General features: G+C 52.2%; 1 protein-coding gene across 4 annotated transcripts in view; it reads right to left on the bottom strand.

Moving 5' to 3' along the window:
* The window catches only part of SLC16A2 (solute carrier family 16 member 2), a 53,018-nt gene that overhangs the window by 16,821 nt on the left and 13,716 nt on the right, over window positions 1-22,481 (bottom strand). The window contains exon 1 of one of the 4 annotated variants that reach the window (XM_026099842.2): window positions 13,590-13,665. The exons of the other annotated variants lie outside the window; for them this stretch is intronic. Within the exon in view, the coding sequence (XP_025955627.2) occupies window positions 13,590-13,650 (61 nt within the window). The 5' untranslated portion in view covers window positions 13,651-13,665. Of the gene's footprint in view, window positions 1-13,589; window positions 13,666-22,481 lie in introns of those variants that run through there. 4 annotated transcript variants of the gene reach the window in all.

Below are 22,481 nucleotides of genomic sequence, written 5' to 3'. Positions count from 1 at the left end.
AAAATAGCCAGGTCCCTATTAAAAGAAAATCCCTGCTACATAACAGCCTCTTCAGTCTCTGCCTTTCAAAAGGGACCACACAAAGAAGCCCTCTTCAGCCTGGGAAGAACTGACCCTTCCAAATTAATTACAAGTTCTCAAGAACCCAATTTACTCTGAAGTATTCCTTAATAAATTCCAACTGAAGTAAAAAAAGAAAAGCAGAGGCCTAGCAGAAACCTTTTGGGACTCACTTGGATCCTGTCTCAACACAATCTGAAATTAAAAGGAGAGAGGGAGAGGGAGCAGACCCCCTCTCTAGCTAATTTTCTTGGGTATAAACACAGCGCACAGTGTAATGAAAGTCCTTCTAATAGGATTAGATGGCACCACTCCAAAGAGCCGTCCAAAACAACTACAAAAGGGGGTGAGGGGTGGGAGAAAAGCCAGGATGGGAAAGGCTCGTTAAATTGGATAATATACTTTCAGAAATGTTCCTTCTTCTGCAGCCAAGGCAGTAAAATGTTAGATGGCCCCATCATGTTTGAAGTTTGTTATTTTTGGAAATTGCTTTAAGAAACACGGAAATAAAAGCATAAAGCAGGTATTTAATTTAAAGGGCCAGATTCTGATCTTAATAACCCTGAGATTTACATGCAAATGAGCAGTATCAATCTCTGGCCCAAAACGCCCGCTTACCTGTGCGGATCAAAGCAAACCCAACGCGAGAGGCTCAGCGATGGGAGCTGTGAAGCTGCTACAGATTTCAGTTTGCAAAGGGAGATATCGCTCAACTGGAATCGGTAAACAACAAAAAGATTCCCATGGCAAATTGCTCTACCTTACAGAAACAGCTTACCACAAGCAATGAATAAAAATAGTTTTCAGTAATAACATCAAGTTAAAATTAGTAAGAACAATAGCCTCACTTCCAGAGTACGCTTTTGTCTCCACAGCGCTTCACAACCAAGCCAGCCCTCCCAGCGGCCCGGGAAGCCGGGAAGGCTGGTGGAGATCCAGCTGCCCGAGACATGGAGCCGTGAGGAGCCTTCCTCTCGATCTCCAGGCACGAGAAAGCTGCTAAGGCCCAGGCCCGTGCTCTGTTTTCTTCAGGGATGCTTAGCGATTCGCACTGAAGTAACCCCCCAACAGCGGGTTTCACAACCACCCTTGTATTTTATCTGGCAGGAAGCAGAACGTGGGAGAGGGAGGGAGCTGTGCCAGCAAAGCTGCAGTGAAGAAGGCTCTTGTATCTCCCAGAGAGTTCATTTTACCAAGTTTCAGGGAGAGGCCGGAGGAAAGCAACGGTGAGAAATCACAGCTCAGAAAAATCAGGATTCCTACGGCATTTAGCACCAAGCCTGCCTGTATAGTTATGGACCTGGAGTCTCCAGACCTGCTCTGCACTGTGATGAACACAGCTCCTGCAGCAGCTAAACGAACTCATTTTTGGAAATGTGCTTAACATGATATTCAAGTGTCTCGTGGACTTTCCTGGATCGATCACTGCTGATACTAACGGCAGACATCTCCTCTCCTCAGGTGGAAAATGCACTGGGTTTAATCAGCTGTCGTCACGACATCAATTTAGCAGCTCTTCAGATGTTAGAGAAGTTGGGACTTGAGTCAAAGCCCACAGGAAAAAAAGGGGAATCTTGCTTCTGATTTCAATGGGTTTTGGATTGGATCGTTAATTCCTAGCCCAGCCACACCTCAAAAATCCTCTGTCAGGTAATCGAGGCGATACATTTAAATACACAAATACAAGCCCCCACAAGACACATGAAGTCTTATCAGCAATGCAGTGTGATCAAGCACTGTTGCAGCAGAGTCTAAACGAAAATATGGATAAAATCCAGCTCAGCGCTGGATTGGACTTAGTTCAAGTACTGTGCATAATTTGGATGCGAACCAGGTTAAGACTTGATCGAGTCTCAAGGTGCTGTGAGTCCAACCGCTTACTGGAAGCCAGAGTTGAAGGGGCTTATTTTGGAGCCGTCTCTCCGCAGGGCGAAATGGCTCATCGGCTGGGAGAGGCCACGCTGCCAGCGCAACCGAGCATCCGCAAACCCGCCCGGCACTCCTGGTGCGGGCTCACCGCGACAGCAGGGAGAACAACGCTCCTTTTGTGCAGCATCTCCCCGCTCGGCGCCGCTGCCGAGACCCCGCGCTGCCCTGGAGGGGCTCTGTGCGGCGGGAACGCCTCGCTTGGCACCCGGCGTGCAGCCAAACAGGCTCCGAAACGGTTAAAGCTGAGTGTTGTGCAGGGCGAAACGAGTTCAGTAAAGTCTCCAGCCTGATCCCCCTAGGGAGCCTGGTCACAAGGTCCTGCATGTGCTCCGCAGCCAAAAAGCCCACCCTCTGAGGGATGCCTTTCCACAAATACAAAACACTTCCTAAGCCACTTTTTACCTAAAAAAAAATCCCATTTAAAGCACTCTCCCTTTGCGTGTGTTGGGGGGAGTGAAGACGACATGATTTTTAAACGTGGGGTCAGCAATGCTGTCGCTGGCTCAAAGCAAGCTGCCACTTACAACATGGCCTTCAGCACGGGCAGGAGGAAGAAAGCGGCTGAACATCTCCGAGGAGGGAACGGATGAAATGGAGAGATGGAGGCACCTAGGCCAAGTCAAGCTGTCTTTTCCCCCGCCCCACTCAGTCAGGGCTCGGAGGAGTCAATGTTCACAGTCGAGCCATCCTTAGAGCTGGCAGGGAAGGCAGTCCCCAAAGGGCCAGGGCTGGCTTCGACAAGCCGGCCTGCAAACCGGGGAGGAAATCAGTGCAGAAAGGCACGTGCTTCTGCATGTCCTGCAGCCGCACCGCCTCGTGTGCTGCTCAAAGCAAGGAGCGCTTTTCTCCTTAAGAAATCCCTTGCAGATCCCACACCCATTTGCTCAACTGCCCTATGACATCTAGGTGGGCCTAGTTGGGCCTACAAGGGGGGAGCCTGGTATCAGGCGTGCTTCAGCTGCCGTGTTGCCCCAGCAGGCAGGTGACACCGGTCCCGGGGACACCAGCAGCAGTGGGTGCTTGGTAGATACCCCAGCAGTGGGGCATTGGGACCCATGGGCTGGCATTACATGGGGACGCTAAAGGTCCTGTGAACGCCAAGGTGGTGTCCCAACGCACCAGCATAGTGAGCGTCTACACACTGCAATGAGTTCACGACACCACGACACCGGAGGTGATCAAAGAGTTTCGGTCCAGAGTGCGGTCCCAGGAGCCTGACACTGACATGCTTTCTTTCCAACAAGGCCATCTCCAAAAGATGCCAGGCTCCCTTCCCTGCCATTATCCAAGAAAAGGTTTCCGGGAGTCACAGAGCAAAACAAGCTGGGAACAGAAAACTGGAGCAAGGTAAGAAACAACAGGGGAAAACGTAATCACTCCGAGACAGAGATCCAAATTCCCTCTGGTATTCAGCTCATTGTTAAAGTTTTCAGGAAAACATCATTAAAAAGCATACCATGAGGTACATGCAGTCTAGTCTATTTGTTCCTTTAAAAATTAATCTCCTGGGAGACGAAAGGAAGGGACGTCGTTCCCAGCTATGCAGTCTTCCCACTGACCCAAATTCCTCAGTCTGGATGGATCAAGGACCAGGAGGTGACTTCAGATCCGGCGCCGGGCCCGCGTAGGAAGTGTCTTCCCTTGTTTCCCTCCGTTTCTCCCCCTCGGGTGGCTTTGCTGGGAGGGGGCTGGATGCTGCAAGCGCTAAGCTTTGTTCAGACTGGGCAGCACGAGATGAGGCACCCACACCTGCCCAACCACATCTTTCCTCCAAGACATCAAGTAATTTTTCGCCTTGTGCCGGGATTGGCAATGCTTTTCCAGGTACAGGGAAGGCAGCTGGAGCCCTGCTGACTTACAGACCTCATCACACATCTTCAAAGGGCTTCCCAGCCTGACTTGGTCCCCATCCTCTGGTGGCCTGGGCCTTGCAGGCCCTGGGAGGCAGTAGACCATAAAAACTCTCTCCATGCAGTCAAAATCCAGCAGATGTTTTATCTTACTCCTTTACAAAGCAACTTCTGTGTCATTTTGTTGCTCACTCAAAGTAAAGCCTGAATTTCTCCTAACAGCTTGATCTATCACACTTGACACCCAGCATAGGCCAAGTCCACTCTGGGGAAGATCTGCCAAGAAGTGAATAAAGGCAGATGCAAAGTCACAGCCTAAGGAGGTCGTCACAGCATGTGAAAGGAAGGGAAATGTGCCTGGGTCTGAGCGGCAGCTAAGGAGCAGCTTCTGCGGAGCAGACAGACAGCTGGGTTTCCTCCGAAAGACAGGCGGTGTTGCAGCAGGCAGCTTGAAAACGCACCGACACAGTCCACCTGGCCCCACTGCATTAGAGGACACACAAACTCATTAAGTGTTTAGCAGACCCTGCTTGGTAGCGTATCCTAAAGCTTCATAGCAAAGTCCTTGTTTATAGAGCTTTGCTAACTTCCCCCCTGCCTTCTGACAGGCCCAGTTGGAAAATAACCTGGACATTGGAATAAAATGAATCATTCGGACCCAAACTCTGCCTTGCATGCGCTGTCCCAGCTCGGAACAAGCTGGGACATCTCCCCCTGTCAAGCTGACACGCAGCACACGTTCACAAAGGACATTGCTTCAACTGGCGGTGCAGAGACAATAATATTTATCGGGGTTAATGAATTACCATTCATCAACCAAGCCATATTTACAGACCACACATGGTCTCTTCCCCTGCTGCAGGCGGAGCTCAACTGGAGTTAGATGACCCACCGCAAAGCAATGAAGCCAACGTACTTCACGTGTCCCATCACAGCAGGCTGACCACACATGCCACCACTACCACAGTTCGGCCGAGGAGCCGCGCGTCTTGAAGCTGATGTGACCCTGCTGCTCATGACTGTCCACCCCACTTCCAAGTCAAGTTCAAATTTGCTACAGCTCCACTAAACTCAAGGTCCCCAACGAGAGCGTGTGCACCCAAACCGGACCAACTGGTTTCCAGAAACTCCTAACACCTTTTGCAATGCAGCTGGGCATCACGGATATCCACCCAGCAACATTTCACCCATCATGGATTTTTACAAGTCAAATTTGTAACAAACTTCACTGTCTGTTTGTAATTTGTTGAGGAAAACTAACAAAATTGCAAGTCAGCACAAGGCCAGGTCTGACATAAGACCTCTTTTCAGTGTCCTATTCTTAGCCATATTACAAGGAACAAAGGAAGAATGTGGATGACATAGGAGAAGTGTTAGCAGGATAAAGCCATTAGCTACCATCATTGCTGCATGGTCCTGAGACCAAGAATAATAAAACAGAGATCAGAATGTAAAGCATGTCCATCAAGTCTTTGCCATAGAAGACTTCTAAAAATAAGTTTGTGACTGTTTCAGGAGCCCGAGGCATTGGAACAGAATAGGCTGGAAATGAATTTTGAACCCCCTTCCTCCCCCCACAAAATCACATCTTTCCTCATCTGAGCTCTCTCCCTTCTGCCTCTCTCAAGGATTCAGGGAATATTAAAGTGCAGGGAATATGACAGAGATGACCCCAAGATCCCCTCCCAGACCTTGGCGCTGCAGACAGGGATCATCCTGCCGCAATAGCTGGTTGCTGAGCAAATGGCAGCGATTAAAATCCCGAGGACCTCCCTTCTGCTTCTTGCTGCCGGCAAGCGTTGCTCTGTCTCTCCTTGCTGCACCAGCCATTTCAGTCTCCTTTAACCGCTAAGTGAAGGATATCAGCTTATGTGTGAAAAAGTCCCAATATTAGCAGCCCTGCGGCCATGTTAAGTAGAGACAGAGACAAATCCATGGTTTTGCTTGGCAAGAAGCAGGCACAAAGTGTTTGCATGAGGTTTGTGCACTGAATATCTCCGAAATTCAGCCCAAGCCACATTTTGTATCGTTTTATTCCAAAACCATAAAACTGAAGCCTAGTTAGGGCAAAATGGTGTTCAGGCCCATGTCTGAACTAAATTATGTCTTTCCCCTCCACAGCGAGGCTCTGGGACCACGCACCAAAGACATGCTGTAAACATGGGAGGAGTATTTGTCCTTTGAGAAGGACAAAGGGCCTGGCCTTGAAAAATCCAGAGCCAGTCCAGAAATGCAAATCCTTGTGAAACTCATCCAAAAGCAATAAAGCAGCATGTGCTCTGCAGATGAAAACCACCATATGCCCAAGCTGGGATTTTACTCCGAGCACTTCTCTCAGCAGGCCGGGAAGGTTTTCTTCTCTGCGTCTCCTGGTTTACAATTTTTGAGAGATGATTCACCTACCACATACTAAGGTTACCAAAGAAACGGGACTTCTGGTTGTAAGAACTTAATCTCAACACTAAGGAGGGATTTCTACGATCCTGTAAAACCACATCAGGACATATGGGCTCAGACCCACCAACAGCTGCAAATATCCTTCCATGATCTAGACCCACAAGAAATTCGGAGATCTTGCTATTGTAGTCTCTCATGATGTTTCTTTATCTAACAAGTGACTCCAGGTTGGAGCAAGCAACAGATTCCCTCGTGCCAGGTCTTCCCCCGACCAGACACCAGTAACCACCCATTCAGGTGGGAGCTCCTCAAGTTTCACGGCTCTACAGACGTTTGTGTAAAAACACCTAGTGCCTAACACAACTCCTGCCTAAGCAAAATGGCAGAGACTCTTTAGTATGGAAAAAAAGACAAGTTCTGGAGGCTCAGCACAACCACGCAGCACGTTGCTCGAGTCCCTCCAGTGAGAGGCCAGGGCATCAAAACAAACTCAACGGACTGTTTGGCCAAGGCAAAACACCCGGCGATTTCTCTTGCAAGTGCTGTACCTGTCATAAAGATAACAACGGCCACAGCTCTTCTCACGGGCTTGTCAGAGGAAAGAGAAAACTGGTAAAAGTGGGCTCTGCAAAGCCATTTATGGTGCTGTCAAACATCTCCCACTACACCTCACCAAGCCCTGGCTGTTTCTTATCCAGCAATTTTATGAAAAACAGAAAAGTTCCACTTTAATTGGTGAAAATTCCCTCCTCCTACATGCGGAGCTCCAATCTGCAATTAGCCTTTCATGTCGAACGATGTTTATTCCTGATGAGGTTTATCTTGGCACAAACACTCGCTCTGAAATGCGCACACATTTGAAGGCTCAAGCCCTGCGTTTAATTCTCTAGCTGCTTGTTAATCCGCATTGTTCCCAAGCCCCTTTTCAAAACACACACACAGCAAGAATAAAGTTTTTTCTTAAAAAAAAGTCCCTGCCCAAGTCAGGAAGGGCAGCGGTGAGCGCCAAGCGTTGCTGGCCCCATCCCGCAGACCCTGTCCCGCTCGCTCCAGCCTCCGAGCCCATCGTACCACATAGCTTCCAGGGCAGCTCACAGAAACGCCCCTTGCCAGTGTCATTAGCCCTCTTGCTGCCAAAAAGCAGGCGCTTACTGCCAGTTCTTTCCATCTTTCACCTTTTTTAATGTTCTTCTGGCTCTGATGCTCCTCCGATCTCTCCCTGAGCCCATTCAACACACTACTCCAGTGCAAATGAGCCCCCCCTTATTCCTTTCGCTTGGTTTCAGTTCTGCCAGGTTTGTGAGATGAATCAGCTCGTGGGGGTGTCTGATGAGTGCCCAAACTATCCCATGGCAAGTGGCAGGCGTGGGGAAGACCACAGATCTCCCCACCCTCAGCTTACCCCACAACTTACCCTGAGCGAGGCAGGCAGAAGTGGATCTACAACCAAAGATTCTTGATTGCTGGCCTTAATGTCTTGTATTTTACATGTGTCTGAGTTCCCACCACCCTTCCTAGCATGCAGCGAGCACGTCGCCTTTGCAAGCAGCCTGTTCCTCCCAATGACAAACCCCACTGGACAAGCCCTGAGCAACCTGCTCTCAGCTGGCCCTACTTCGAGCAAGGGGTTGAACGAGCGACCTCCAGAGCTCCTTCCAACCTATGTCGTCCTGCGGTGCAGTGCCTTCCCCACGAAGCAGTCCCAGGCACCTTCACCAGCCTGTCCGTCACCAAACACAAACAGCAGCCCTGGCTCGAAGTGTGATATTACCCAGTAAATTAAGAAAGAGCAGGAGGAGAAGGGCCTTAAGAAAGGCTGCAGACCAGGTGGTCAGGTGCTGCTCCAAATTCTCCAGCTCAATACTTTGGGTGACCACATTTCTACCAAGAGGGGACTAAATAAAATATCTACCTTATTAAATGAAAGGGAAAGTAAAGCTTATTCACCATGCTCAGCGCATACCTCTGCCATATCTGTCTTGCTGCCTGTAAACTCACCTGGAAGTGACCTGGACTTTTTTGCCTTATGGAGAGATGAGCACATTCGTCAATGAATGGTCATGGCTACTGAACAAGATGCTTCCCCGTGCAATCACTTGCAGTTTGCAAAATCCTTTAGGAAAGCTCAAGTTTCCTTTCCCTTCTGCCCTTTTGTTCCCCCTCGCAGTTTCCAGCTCCTTTTGGGAGCAAACAGTGAGCGCAGCTCTCCCTGGTCCTTCGGACGGGCCATGCATTCCCCACGAGCTCCGCGCTACCCAACCAGCTGCACCGCACAGAGCAAGACGGGACCTTGCCATGCCTGGCATGGCTCAGGTTGCCTGCTGGGCCAGCATGCTGGCTCAGCAGAAGGCACTTTTTGGAGGAACAGTTCATGCAGCTGAAGTGAGACAGGTCCCAGAGCTGACCATGCTTCAGTAATTATTAACTGTGCTGTTTGACCCCATTACTCCCCAAAGGTCCGAGTCAGCAGTGTCCCCAGACATAGGCTGTTGCTTGTTTGAAATGTCAAGCCTTTAGAAAAGCTGCGACCTGAGCAAACTTCACCACGCTTTGGCTATGATTAACCTTTCCTCCTAGCACTTATAAGTGTGTGAAGCGCTCGCTGGGGCAACAGCTCAGCAGTTATGCCCCAGCCACTTCCCATGCAGTCTGGCAAACTTGCATGTGCAGGGACTGTCACCCTGGAGAACTGCTGCCCTCGTCCCGCCCCCCCACAGGGCTGTGGTGACACCCTTCCTTCCTCCTCCCCCCCAGACCCAAATCTGTCATCTCCTCCAAATTCCCACTGTGGCCACTTCTTGAAGTTGGAAGACTGGTCTCTAGTTACTGCAACAGACACCTACACATGGGCACCACACACACCACTGGGAAAAAAGTGAGCAAGTGGGGGGGGGGGGGCAGCAAGTTTTAGGAATTTTTCCACCACTTTACCTCCCATTTGGAAATCGTCAGTGCCAAGAGACCATTCTGCAAGACATGGTCATCCATCCCAGCCCTTGAACACTTACAGGCTGGCTGTGTAATCATGCTTTGTCCTAAAACATGCAGTGTTTCCTTTGCACAACATCTTAGTGCACAAAAGAGAGTATAGAACCGAGAAAGGTCAGAAAACCATTAAAAAAAAAATCCGATGGGTAAAAGGTATCAAACCAAACAAGGCACCTCTGAAACTGCTGCAACAAGCAAAATCGACCCATTTGCAAACAGGGCAAGGATGATGCAACAAGGCGGGATGGAGGCAGGCGCCAGCCTGGCCCGGCCAGGACACACAACCGGCCCCGCGAGGGGCAGACTGCCAGCCAGCCCGAGCCCAGGACCGAGACAGGAAAGCCAGGTTACAATCCCAGCTTCAGCCACTGGTTCTCAGCAATGTATTGGGCAAGAGGCTTCAGCCTCCCTCACACTTGCTTTGTGGCGCCTGCAACACAGGGCCTGGATGAGCATTGCCCCTTTTGGGGGGCACCTGAGACCCTTGAGGAAAGGAATACCCGCCCCTTCAATCCTGGGAGTACCTCAACACTTCTGCTTTGAGCCCCACATTTTGCACAGCAGATGTGGGAAGCTCACCTGTGCTTCAGCTCTCTGCCAGCAAACCCACGCAAATCAGTTTTATAGCATTTCCCTGGAAAACAGCAGCTCTGCTTTCTTTGTGATACCCTGCCAGAAAGCAGAGGTCATGGCTTCCTTCCAGAACACATCAGAGAAAATGGTAAAGCAAAGCCGCATCTCCCAGGCCTTGGCTGAGCCAGGGCAATGAGAAATGGGGCCTTGTTATGTCAAGGTCAGCGGTTCATCTCCCAGCCAGGTGAAGTATACGCTGCAGACACTGTACAGATCTCTATGAGCAATTATTCCCAGTGCAAAACCCAGCACTGTAACCTTTATTGCATCTACATCTGCCAACTGGCAAAATTACAGTCAAGCCCCCAGCTATAACATGGCTGCAGAACCTCAAAAATCTCCAGTGTTACTCAGCGGTGAAGCAGGGAGGAGAGCATCTGGGGGAATTACAACCCTTCACCAGCTTGGGCAGAAAATGGGAATGTGACTGCCCACCAGCCAACCGCATTTCCTGGCTGCCGACGGGATGCAGGTTGGGAAGCCCTCAGGGGCTGCAGCTGGTGACCCCGACCGCTCCACCCCTTGAAGAATGACTAGGCGCCTTTTATCTCCCCTGCCCATTGCAAAACCCTGCGTCTGGAAATCCACTGACTAGTCTGCTTGGAGGATGGAGTGAGAAAGGATGCTTTTTTTTCCAAACTCGAAGAGACAGCAAGGTTTCCCTCCTTGCCAGATCTCTCCCAAGCAATCTTCTGTTTTCTATTAAGAGAGAGAAGAAACCCTTCAGCTCAATTCCACATTCTTTCCCACTACAACTCCCATAGACTCTTGTCAACATCACAAAAAAAAGGAGTATTAAAAATGTCCAACCTGCTTGACCCCATACAGTGAAATACATACTGTCAAGGAGGGAAAAACAGAGCAGGAACTGGGTGGGCCATGGAATGGAAAATGACACCCCCAGTTTGCTCTTAAATCTTCTACACAATAAGTTTTTGACCTAAGTTGCTGGCATGAGTGAGATTTATCCCAGCTGAATTCATTCCATTTGCCAGCAAATAAATAGCTGTTAAACGGCGTGAAATAATAATAAAATAAACCCTCCTTTTTTTCTCAAAGGTAAAACAAAGACATTGGGGAGAATAAATGGAGGTAAAATCCTGCATTAGTCACAGACTCATGAAGATCTTTATTCCCCTTCTGGCTGGGTACTTGACAACCTTCCCTTTCAATTAATTAAGGGATACTTGGAAAGAGAAATACTTCCAGCCCTTTGCCAGTCCTGCCCATTAACTGAAAGAGTCACAGCGTACTTGAGAATAAAACCAGCAGGCCCTCGAGTTGATCCAGCTCCTCCTCCTGGCTCTGGACAGAAGTGGGCAGCCCAGACACTGAAAGCACCATTTTTCAGACCAAAAGGTGCCACTGCAGCACCTCTATGTCCTGTTCCCATCCCAGATTGTACTAATTCATCCCTGGCAGGCATTTGTCCAGCCTTTTCTTAAAACCCTCTGGTGGTGGTGATTTCAAACCTTCCCTAGACAACCTATTACAACATCCAGCTACCCTTGCAGTAAGAAATTTTCTCCCCTGAAGTCTAACCAAAATGTTCCTTGTTGCAAAATTTAAATGCATCACTTTTTTTTAACCTGTCCCTCACTGGACAAACACAACGGTTTATTACCTTTTTAGCGACATTTACGGAGCTGAAGGCAGTTATATACTCCCTCCTGTCTTCCCTTCTCTGCCAGGAACAACACCAGTTCTTTCTGCCTTCCTCCCCAGCCGTGGTTTCTGGACAGCTGATCAGTTTTCTTTCCTCTCCTCGATTCCTTCCAGTTGGCCCATGTCTTTCTTCATGGGTGGTGCTCAACTGAGACACAGCCCTGCAACGGACTGCTTCCCAGGACCAGTCCCATAGCGAAACGGCTTCCCGTGTCTTGCATATGACTCCCCTGGTTACATTGTTCAGTGGATGGTTCACTTCTGTTTCACTAGTGTGACATTATTGACACGCTGATCAGCTGCTCATGTGCTATAAGCCCAGCTCCCCTCTGGAGGACTGTTTAATAATTAATCATCCCTTGCCTCTTACTCATTCCATTGACACTCTCTACACAAGTGTAATACTTTGCCTGGTTCTCGTCAAATCACATCCTATGAGTGATATGATCACATCCTATTTGTAATTGAGCCATCTCTTCGATTTGCCAAGATCATTTTTTGACTCACATCCTGTCTCCCAAAGTGCTTACAGCCCCTCTCCTTACAGTTCATCCAAGCTGTTAATGAAAATACCTAGTGCAGAAATGCTGCTCTGGAAGATTTTCCCTGCACTCCTCCTTAGCGCCTACAGCAGAGATTTTATGTCCTCCTAAAGTAAATAATTCTGAGACCTTCCCGAAATCCCAGATGCTGAGGGCAGGGATTTACAGCCCAGGCTTCGTAGATGGCTTGGATACCTAGGCTACAATATTGCACTTCCACTGATTAGAAACCCAAATACCCGAGGCCATGAAAGAAGCGACATCATGAGGATAAGGTAAGACTTTCAAACAATGCAGGGGAGACACTGCCTTTAGACCCAACCTCCAGGCCTCAAGAGCTATCCACACAGTACCCTGTCTCACCAGATCTTCCCTGATGGACTCCAAGCGAGTCTCTGTAAGCTGAAATAGCCACAGGCCTGCCAAAACTGCAGAGAGCTCGAAGGAGGAGCATGTGGAAGGGCAACATCCTTCCAGCCCAAACAGCATCCTCCTTCCTCGGGACTGCAACTTCCCAAGCGTGCCCTCGGTAGACACGTGGCACAGGACAGTCTCCTGAGATGGCTGACAGAAGATGGGACCAAGTTACACAAGGAAATTTGCCCTCTTTAGGATAATGCAACTTCAAGCTTATTTATTCAGGGATATATTTGCCTTTGCAGTAACCAGATTTTTTTTCTCATATTTTCATCATATTCCCGAAATACATGGCCAAGTCCTACACCAGGGCCTGTAGGCCACAGAAAGCCTGTCTGCTTTGGCTTTCCAGGCCAACAGCTCCACCACCGTGACATTCAGCATCCTCAGTTTCCTCTTTTCGCACACTAGTCTCTGGAGAAACCTCACGTTGGCAGTGCCAAGAGCAAATTGGGAGAGTTTATTTTGGGCCACTTTTCAATAAACAGTCTGTAAAGGCACTTCAGAAAAAAATGCAACCAGAAAACCTCTGATTAATGAGTTGCAGCTGCAATGACCCAAAACTACCATGGTCCTGGCTCCATGACCGCCCGGTGCCCTGCTCATGCAGGACGGCAGCCACCTGGGGAGTGCCACGGGCCCGGTCCCCATTTCTGCGGGGTTACACACGAGACGCAAAGCCAAGGGAGCGGGGACACACCGGCCTGGCGGAGAAGCTGAGCTGTCCCACTTTTGAGGGAGGAGGGCAGCCACTCTTGGCCACACGAGGCCAGCAGAAAAAGGAGAAGAGCCACCTGCCTTGAAGACAGAGAGCTCTCCCCGTCCCACCCACCTACTGCCAGGGGACATCCCGGAGCTGCCGGATGCACGCCGCCTCCGCTGCCACGTCTCGGACCGCTCACGCCCCGCCGGCCGCGCGCTTGGCACGCCGAGGACCGCCTGGAAGCTGGCGGCGGCTCAGCCGCTTGGAGGCTATTTCTAGCGATTCTGCGAAATCCAGATGAGCACATTTCTGTCTGTCTGGGCGGGCGGCAGAGCCAAAAATCCAGCGGGGTAGTTTTCCTTCCCTTGAAGCGGAGCAAGTGGATCATTAAGCGAGAGGCCATACCTTGCTGCAGAGCACATTTCCTCGAGCACCGGGGACGGGCGGCGAGCTTTCCACAGGACATGCGCTGGCGACCTGGCAGGCTCCCTGCCCTCACCCTGGGAGAGGGGGGTTTGAAGGTTACTTTTACCACATGCCTAAAACAGCAGACAGGAAACTCCCCCCTTGCAAACCTCATTCCTTCGTTTCCTGGCAGCGGGGCTGTTCGTCCCGTCGGGGGCTGGAGCGGAGCCTGCCCAGCTCGCTCGCCCGCGGCGGCCCGGCAGCGCTCTGGTCAGGGAGGGGGCCGCTCGGCTGGGAAGTAGCTTGACTTCTCCATGCGGAGGAGGAGGGTGCGACAAGGTCTCTGCTCCCGTCCTGGGTGGCCGTGGCCGCGGCAGTCCCTGTGCTGTCCCCTTCTCGTCTCCGGCCTGCCCCTAGCACCGTCTTTTGGGGCTCGCTGCATGCACGGTGCAGTAGAGATTCAAGCCCTGACCAGGATCTCAAGCCCCCTCGACAGATGGGGACGTGGCCAACGGCTGGAAAACCCACGATCCTCCTTCCCTGCTCTCAGCATGGCCAGAGCGGCCTCTCCTTGGTGGCCATCAGGGCCCGTTCCCCGTGACACCACCTCGCCGATAGGAAATACCTGGAAGGACGCGTCCACCCGAGCTTCGGCAAGACGCTTTGCTGCTGTCAGCGGGGGCTGCCCCCATACGGTATCCGCTGCCACACAGACATCCGCCCCGCCGCAGCTCCCTTTTGAACGCGAGCGGCCGCTTCCTGTTCTGGAGCGCTGCCGGGCACCCGGCTCCGCGGCAGCCGCGCGCACGCATTGTTTGGAGCAGGATAGGAGCCCGCCGGGCAGCCTTCCTCCGCCAGCTCACGCCGGCGAGCGTGCCGCGCGCGGGGCAGCGCTGCGGCGAGGTGCCAGCGCCTAGCGAAGCCACGGAGGCCACCACGCTGGCCCGCCCGGGAACGCCCTGGCAGGCTGAGAGGAGCGGGAGCCGCCAGCGTGGTGGGCGGCCCCGAGGAGGACCCCGCACTCGTGCTCTGAGCTTGCATCCAAAGAAAGTGGTCTTCAAGGGACTGCAGGGAAGGAGGCAGAAGCTGCGAGGGGGCGACGAAGCCGTGCTGAGATGTGAGGGCTGCCTCGGTGGTTTTCTCCCCGGGAAATGGACCGTTCCTTCAGATCGAGTTGGGAAAAAGTGAACCAGCACAACATTTTTGCCAGCGATAGAGCGTTTGCTGCTGGGGTGCACGAGCCATTTCTGTTCCTGCCTCTCCTTCCAAGCAGCGCAGAGCTTGGAAATGCTCCACGTTTCAAAGCCCCATCCAACAACAGCTCTTGTGTTAGTCCATTAACATCACACTAGGCACCACCTGAACACTAGGCAAAACGCAAAAAATGGTGACTCTCATTTTACGGATACGATGCTGAGCAACCGGGCACGTTACTCCGGTCGGTGGCAAGATCCGTGAGGGCCCAGGCGTCCTACCTTGCTCTCCAGCTTCCTTCCCCAGCTAAACCCAAGGAGTTTTGTCTGCCTTGCGGACAGAGTATTATCAAAATATTTCAGTTATGTAACTTATTTGCTTACAATTAATGAGGCCCCAATTTCCCTGAAGACAAGGTCTGCCCAATAAAAGAGTATCTATGTGTCTATAAATATGAAAGGAAAGTCTACGCGGCAACAACAGCTGCTCTTTTCCAAAGGGAGGCCCCTCTCAAGGCTTTGCGAATCGTCTTTTAAGTTGTTTTGCCCCTGAGCTTCGTTTGCAAATGAGGTAACACCTAGTTTTAATGGACTGTTACATGTGGGCTCTGGGCACGGCTTTGCAGAGCCTGCGCTGGTGGTGGGGCGCCCGCTCCTGCTCCTGGGGCCGCTCCTCTCGCGTCGGAGCCTGACGGAGAGCCCGTCCCAAGGAGCCGCCGTCTCCCAAACCCCGTCGCCCCGAGCTGTGCACGTGCAGCGAAACAGCTCACACGGGAGGAAGAGCCGGGGTCTTTTCCTGGTGACCAAGTTATTTCTGGCTCCTGTGCCGGAGAGTTTCCCCCATCTCTAGAGCAAGGAGATGCTAACTCCGTTGGACACTGCTTCCGAAGTCTCTTGGTGGGAAAAAAAAATCCCCAAGCTACGCAAGGCTTGAGTATCATCATTAAACCAAATAGCCAGAGGCCAAAAGATGGGTGAAATATCCTTGTGATTTTAATCTCTTGCTGTTTCCTTATATTAAAGCACACGTTTTAGAACAGCTGGATATCCCAGAAAAACACACCGTGCTGTAAGCAAGTCCAATAGCTAAAAGAAACGGAAGTACAGCAATAACTTTTTTTTTTTTTCCAGAAAGAAGCAGGTTATACCCCTTTGCCAATGATGTGTTACTTTTGGCTGACCTGCTCTCATCTGAAAGCTTTTCAGACACCCAGCGGATCCGGCAGCCGCTCTGCAGCGCTGGGAAGAGCCAGGACTACCCGCGGAAGCTCCAGGCCGGGGGAGAAAAGCCACCGGCGAGGAGTCAGCTTTCCCTAGCAGGATGGCACCCAGCCCTGGCTCTTCCATTAGCCGAACGTGCCCCTCGCAAAGCCGTGCGCCTCTGGGGAGGGTCAGAGACGGCAACGCCGCTCTCCTTTGCCGCGCGCCTGGCAGGGCGGCTCCGCGGCAGGAATTGCGTTACACATCACAGGCAACGCGTGACCCTGGCGGGCAACGAAAAGCCAGCAAACGGGGCACCGAGTCTGAAGAAACGCTGCATCCATAAATTCATACATATAAATATATACGGTATGTATGCACACACCCACATACACATATCCATGTATGTATATGCATATATGTACATATATATAGTGTGTGTGTATATATATGTGCACATATCTGTGTGTATATATACGCACGTATACATACATACTGAAGAAGTGAAACCCCGAGGCTCTGGCCTACACAACGTCCGTGCGAAGCGAGAGAGCAGCGCTTTCCTTGAGCCACGCAACGTTTAACAAGCGCGAGGGGAACTGGGGACAGCCCTGATGTTTTAAAGCGCCTCAGCAGCAAACCGCTCCAAACCCAAGTGAAACATTAATGCGCTTCCCCCGAGAAACGTCCTCACTTTTTGCTGCATCAAGGGCTTTCAAGTCGTAATGAGGAACAGAGGAGGAGGTTCATAAAGGTTCCTGTGGGTTACTGCGGAGGTTTGGTCCTCCTCCAATTCAGGCTTAAAAGCCATACATCCTACCACCATGGTTAGGGACCATCCCCTTCCTCGCCATGAAAACACTGCATCTCTGGGATGGATGCAAGACTGAACAGGCAAATTACCCTATTTCAGCAAGTGTCAGACACGCGATTGATACTGGTCCAGTCCTTAAGCTGTCGCTTGTCTTGTTTTCAAGCCGCTTATCTTCAATTCCTCGTGTAAAGTCAAGCCATTCCCCTACGTCGAGGGGAAAGGGAAGAAGCGAGGCCAAGCAGCCTCAGCCGTGCACAGCCGAAGCTTGCCAGGCTTTTTAGGGAACGAGGGATGCAGTGGCCCCCCTGGGGTTTCCCTGCTTGGAGCGGGGCCGGCAGCGGATGGGAAAGGGAGTCCCGCGCTGCCGGGCAGTCACGGCCAGCGGAGGGGCACGTGGCCATATGCAGAAGCCACTCACACCCCAAGGTTTGGGAGGCTGGTGGGATCTCAACCCTCCCACTTGCCCATTTTCCAGAAGTACAGAAGTGCTGCTGTCCCCATCTGGCAGAAGGGGGACTAAGGGGAAATAATAGTGATTTTTTGTTCCAGTTCCAGCGAAACCACTGGTTTCGGTCTCTCCTTCCCCCTCCTTTTCCTCTGAAAGGGTGACTGTGACCTCCAGCATGAGAGGAACGAGGATCTGAACGTAGGTTTGGAAAGCCTGCCTCGGAAATTCACCCGAGCGTATCGCTTCGTTGGCTAAATCCTATCGGCAGTATCACAACGGGTTGCTGGGACACGCTCGGTTCAGACACCAGCCTGTATCGGCAGGACCCCTGCTCCTCCACGCTGCCACCAAGAAGACCAGGCTGGCAGAGGGACGTATTCTGCCTCTGAAGAATTCACCTGCTCCTGCTGCTGAAACCAACACCTCGGACAGTAATATCAGACACGGGATTGTGGAGAGGAGCAGAAATAACTCCAAACGAACGGAGAGGTGCCAGACAAACCTGCCTCGCTACCACAGGGAGCCCCCCAAACGGGGGTGCAGGCAGCCCCTACGTGGAGTTGGCTTCTCCAGCATGCGTTGCCACCAGCCCGTTTATTTAAAGGGCTATTTTGCACTGCTGTAATGTAGCAGGAGCATTCAGGCCGCTGGCTGTAGTCGTTTAGATCCTCACACTGACGTTCAGACAAATACTTTGGCCTCTGCAGTCCATCCTACTTCTGCACTGCCAGGGAAAGGCTACACCGACATTTTTCGTTTTATAGCTTTTTAATGAGGTGTCACCAAATCGATCAGTGACTGCTTGTCCGCTGGGAGACATCTCAGCTCGGCCACGGGGCTTGCCTGACAGCCTGTGCTCTGCAGCAGCGGGGCCCCTCGGCTGGAGCAGCTCAGCAGCGATCACACGTGATTCGGAGCTGAAATCGCCTCCTTGTCTTAAACAGAGCACGCGTGTTGCCCCGCGCTGCCATCCAGGATGCCCGGAGCAGGACCTCCGCCTCCTATTGCATCTCCTGGAGGAAAGCCAGAACGGGAGCGGAGACAGGTTGGCTTCTCCGCAACAAGAACAGCCGGACTGCCGCACTGACCAACGACAGACGCAGTGACGCTAAGACGGCAAAGAGCACGGGAGCCCTTGCGATGAGGATCTCGGTACGGCAACGTTGCAGTCAGCGCTAGGTTTGACTGGGCCACAAAACGTAAGTGACTCAGGGACCAGGGATGGGCATGGAGGCATAAAGGAATCAGTCAAGGGGAAAGCCAAGAAGGTCAGTGGCCAAAGCAAGGAGGAGATGCCACGCAAGACGAGCGATGACTCTGCTGAAGCTGCAGAGCTGACATCTTGGTGACTGGGAGGAAAGAAAGGCCTGGAGCTGTCTCATGAGCTAGCGCCTTCCCCAGGACGACGCTCTGTCCTGTTACCACCACAGCTCCAGAGGCAGCTGTTGAGGGGGTCACCTCCACATGTCCCACTGGCAGCCACTGACACTCGCAAAGACACCTGGATCGACCGATCAGCCACCTGTGGGGACCCTGCGTGCAGCCGAGCCGGTTCGACCGCAGCTCAGCACAGCTGCGGCTGGTGCTCAGGAGCCTCCTGCCCTGCTGCCAATCCCACCCGGCACCAGGATGACTGCTCCATCCTGGTTGGACTTGTTAAAGCTGAGCTGGCTGGAGATTATGTGACGTGTGTATATATAGAGAGAGACTTATGTCTACATTGATAATGAGACTAAGACCAGCTGCATCTTGCTTAACCAGTTTGACCATCGGGGACGAGCCAAAACTTATTCATTTATAAGAAAACATCACCACCACCAACCTACATCTTGTGAACCACGTATAATGAGGCAGCTTTTTAAGCTCTTTATCACTCTCCTGAATCCAAATATCCAGGAGGGCTGCTGGGACGGTGGAGCAGGGAGGGGACGACCAACTTCTGCAGGCGCATCTTCAAGGCGCCTCTCGGGACAGGTGACCCCATGCACCCAGACGAGGAGCCGAGCTGCGGTGGGGGAGGCTGCGCTGGGTTTGCACGACCCAAGAAAGTCTCCCGTTGCCGGGCCCTGGTCCCCCGCCTGCAGCCAGCAGCCCCTTCCCGGCCTCACCCGGAGAGGCCACTCCGCCACCCGGTCTTCCCAGTCTGGAGCTGGGGAAAGGTAACAGCCGCATGAAAACCATGCAAAGCCGGTTGCATTAGAAGGCAACAAAATACCCACCTACTCTAGTCTGACTTCAAATCTGCACAGCTGAAGGGGGCATGGTATAAGTAATAAAAAACCCTAGATATCTTATGCTAAAAATTATCATAGTTAGAAATGATGCTAACATCACTGGGCAATGTGTCAGATAATTTCTGAAATTTGCAACAACAGCCTTAGAAACAGAGGAACTATTAAAACCCTGTAAGATGTTTCTTTTCTTGCCGCACTGCCTGGCTTTATTGTTTCAAGAGCTTTTTGGGATTTTCTTTCCCCTTCCCTTTTTCATCCTACAATAAAAGTCTAAACAACAATCTCCCTTGAGCGGAAAAAGCTCTCAGGCACCACTTCAGAGAAGGTCTCTCGGTCTGCCTCTTCATGCAGCCTGTTTCATTTCGTAGGGTAGAAATCGCCGCCCGCCTGGCTCGGGGCAGCACCGCAGAAGCCAGAGAGAGAGGCCGGCGTGCACGCCGGGGAAGAGGCTTCGGCGACCACGTTCCTGGGAGCTGAGCAACCCGCCGGGGAAGTCTGGGAAACGCAGCCTCAAGGGGAGAGTCCGTGAGGAAAGATCCTTCCTGCAAGTCCTTCAGAAGCTGGGAAGCTCCTGGCGGTGGGACGCATCTTCTTGCCGGGCATTTGCTCGGTGCTGGGTAGCCAAGTAGTGAAACGAGGCAGCCGAGCCAGCTGCTGAGCCAGAGGAGGGACGGGGAGAGGGGGTGCTGCCCAGAGAGCAGGGAAACTGAAGCTCTGAAATTCAGACCTGGGCTATAAGGGTTTAGTTTGACATTGGTAACAGTTAATCGCCAACTACAGGGTTCACATCAGGACCTGAAATACCTCCACTTTGGAGCTGTATGGTTGATGATCTGAAGCAGGGTAGAGTTGAATAGCTTAAAAAACAGGAAAAAACATTCACCATGATGTATTATCTTTTGGCAATACATTTGATTTTATAGGAATCTGTTTGCATTAAGCCCCTTCAGCCCCTCTCTGAACCAAGCAAATTTAGCAGGGAAACACCTAGAGCTGGAAAACCAGACCCAGTGGACGATGGAAGCTTAATGCAGCCTGGCCAGAGCCAGATGGGATTATGAGCAGTGTCCATGCTCAGCCGGAGAGACGTGCCCCACCACACGCAGGGGGGGCATGGAGAGCCCAGCAGGCACCAGCCCCCACCTCCAGCCAGCTGGACACTTGGGTTTGTCCCCGGATTGGAGACCACGAGATGCACTTTCCTCCTTCAAGGGTCATCTGCCTTTTTGCCAAGGAACAGAACATCTGTGGCGCTTGTTTGAGGCAGAAAACCTCTGTATTAAGTGGTATTAAGTGTCCCTGAGAGATGATAGTTTACCTTACCAAGTATTTTGTTAGCCCACCAGAGAGAGCACAGTGCTGAGGAGCAACCCGGGAGTTCACAGTAGTACAAAAGGGGCAACCCAATGCTTTGCTCCCTTTGGTGGAGATCCATAAAGCAGAGAGGTTCCCGCACGTGGTGCTTTGCTCTAATGCGGTTTCGCTGCTGGCAGCATGGTCCGGAGGAGGGACATGCCCTGTGCAAAGTCGCTGGTGATTTTCCCCACACAGAAAATGACGCAGGCCTCGTACATGGGGAAGAGAAGTGGAGATACGGCCTGGTTCCTATCACTGGCTCCATCACTGACACCTCAGGGTGCCCAGGCTCCCCTCAGCCTCAGTTTCCCTCTTCCCCCCCCAATTTCCAAAGAACAGAGGTACCAACCCAGCTCTCCATCATCAGGACCCAGGGCAGCTAGTGAGAAGTGGCAGGAGACAGATGAGAAGACCCAACAACAGCCCCAGGTAGCACTGAGCCTTGCGGACCTGCTTCAGAGCCCCGCGAGGGCTGGGGGCCCTGACAGGGGATGTTTCATCTACAAGGGACGTTTACTGCTGTGGGACCTGGGCAGGCAGCAACAGACACATTGGGTCTGGCCAAAAGCCAGGAGGGTCAAAGCACAGGTTAGAGAAAGAGAAAAAGAGAAAGAAAGAGAGAGAGAAGGTCCTGCTTCTGGAAGGCATTTGTTAGGGCTTCCAAAGCAGCTGGTACCAATGGGCGGATACCACGGCTTGTGTAGCCCCAGTTACACAAGACCACGCATTTTGGGAGCATTTCCTAAGCTGGGCTTGCCTGTCCTCGGGCGTTTGCTCACCCCAGCACGGTGAGACTGATTCAGTGTGCTCTCCTCTTCCAGCCAAACGTTGTCCCCATCCCCTCCACCCTTTGAAACGACGGCTGTCCCTTGAACCTCGACTGTGGCCTGCTGTGTTTGCGGACAACCGCGCTGCCCGGGCCGCAGGCTTTGCTGCCGCCCACACAGCCCGGACCTTGAAAAGGAGCCCTGTTCCTCTTCCTCAAAGCAGGAATTACACGCTGCTTTTAAAGCAGACATTTCTCCCCCCCAGTCTGAAGCCAGAAGGCACCCACCACTCCAGCAGGACCGCCCTTGCCAAGCCAGGCTTCTCGTGCGCATCTCTGCTCGGAAGGCTTGACTCATCCGCGCAATGAATCACCTCTTCCCACCGTGCTCGGAGAGGGCCTTGGCGTGTCGCCTCCCCACCTGGTCCCAGCCGCAGCAGCCGTGAAACGCCCAGCCCGGGCGGCGAGGAAGCCGGCGGGACGCCAACCTCGCCGGCCGGCCGAGAACCGCCGCGGCGGGCAGGCAGCGGCTTCCAGCCACCGGCACGTCCGACGGCGCCCGGGAGCTACGGACGATGCCCATCCCTGCGCAGAGGGGCCCCGTCAGCGATTTCACGCGTGACTCGGTAAACGAGAGAGGAAAATCCTCGTCCAGCAAGCGTAAGGACTTACGGACCACGCAGTACGGATAAGCGGAGGCTTTGCTTCTCGAGAGCGGTCAGGCTCTTTTGCATTAGCACTAAGCTCCCAGGCACACACGTAACGGGGCGGGAGACCCAGCACGAAACCTGCCAAGCAGTACAGAAAAAACGACAAGGGAAGGAAACTGCACTTCCAAGTTACAGGGAAGAGCCAAGCGATCAAAGCACCGTCCAGAAAGA

The sequence above is a fragment of the Dromaius novaehollandiae genome, chromosome 11 (assembly GCF_036370855.1).
Source record: "Dromaius novaehollandiae isolate bDroNov1 chromosome 11, bDroNov1.hap1, whole genome shotgun sequence".
NCBI lineage: Eukaryota > Metazoa > Chordata > Aves > Casuariiformes > Dromaiidae > Dromaius > Dromaius novaehollandiae.
This window is presented reverse-complemented; position numbering and strand designations above follow the sequence as displayed.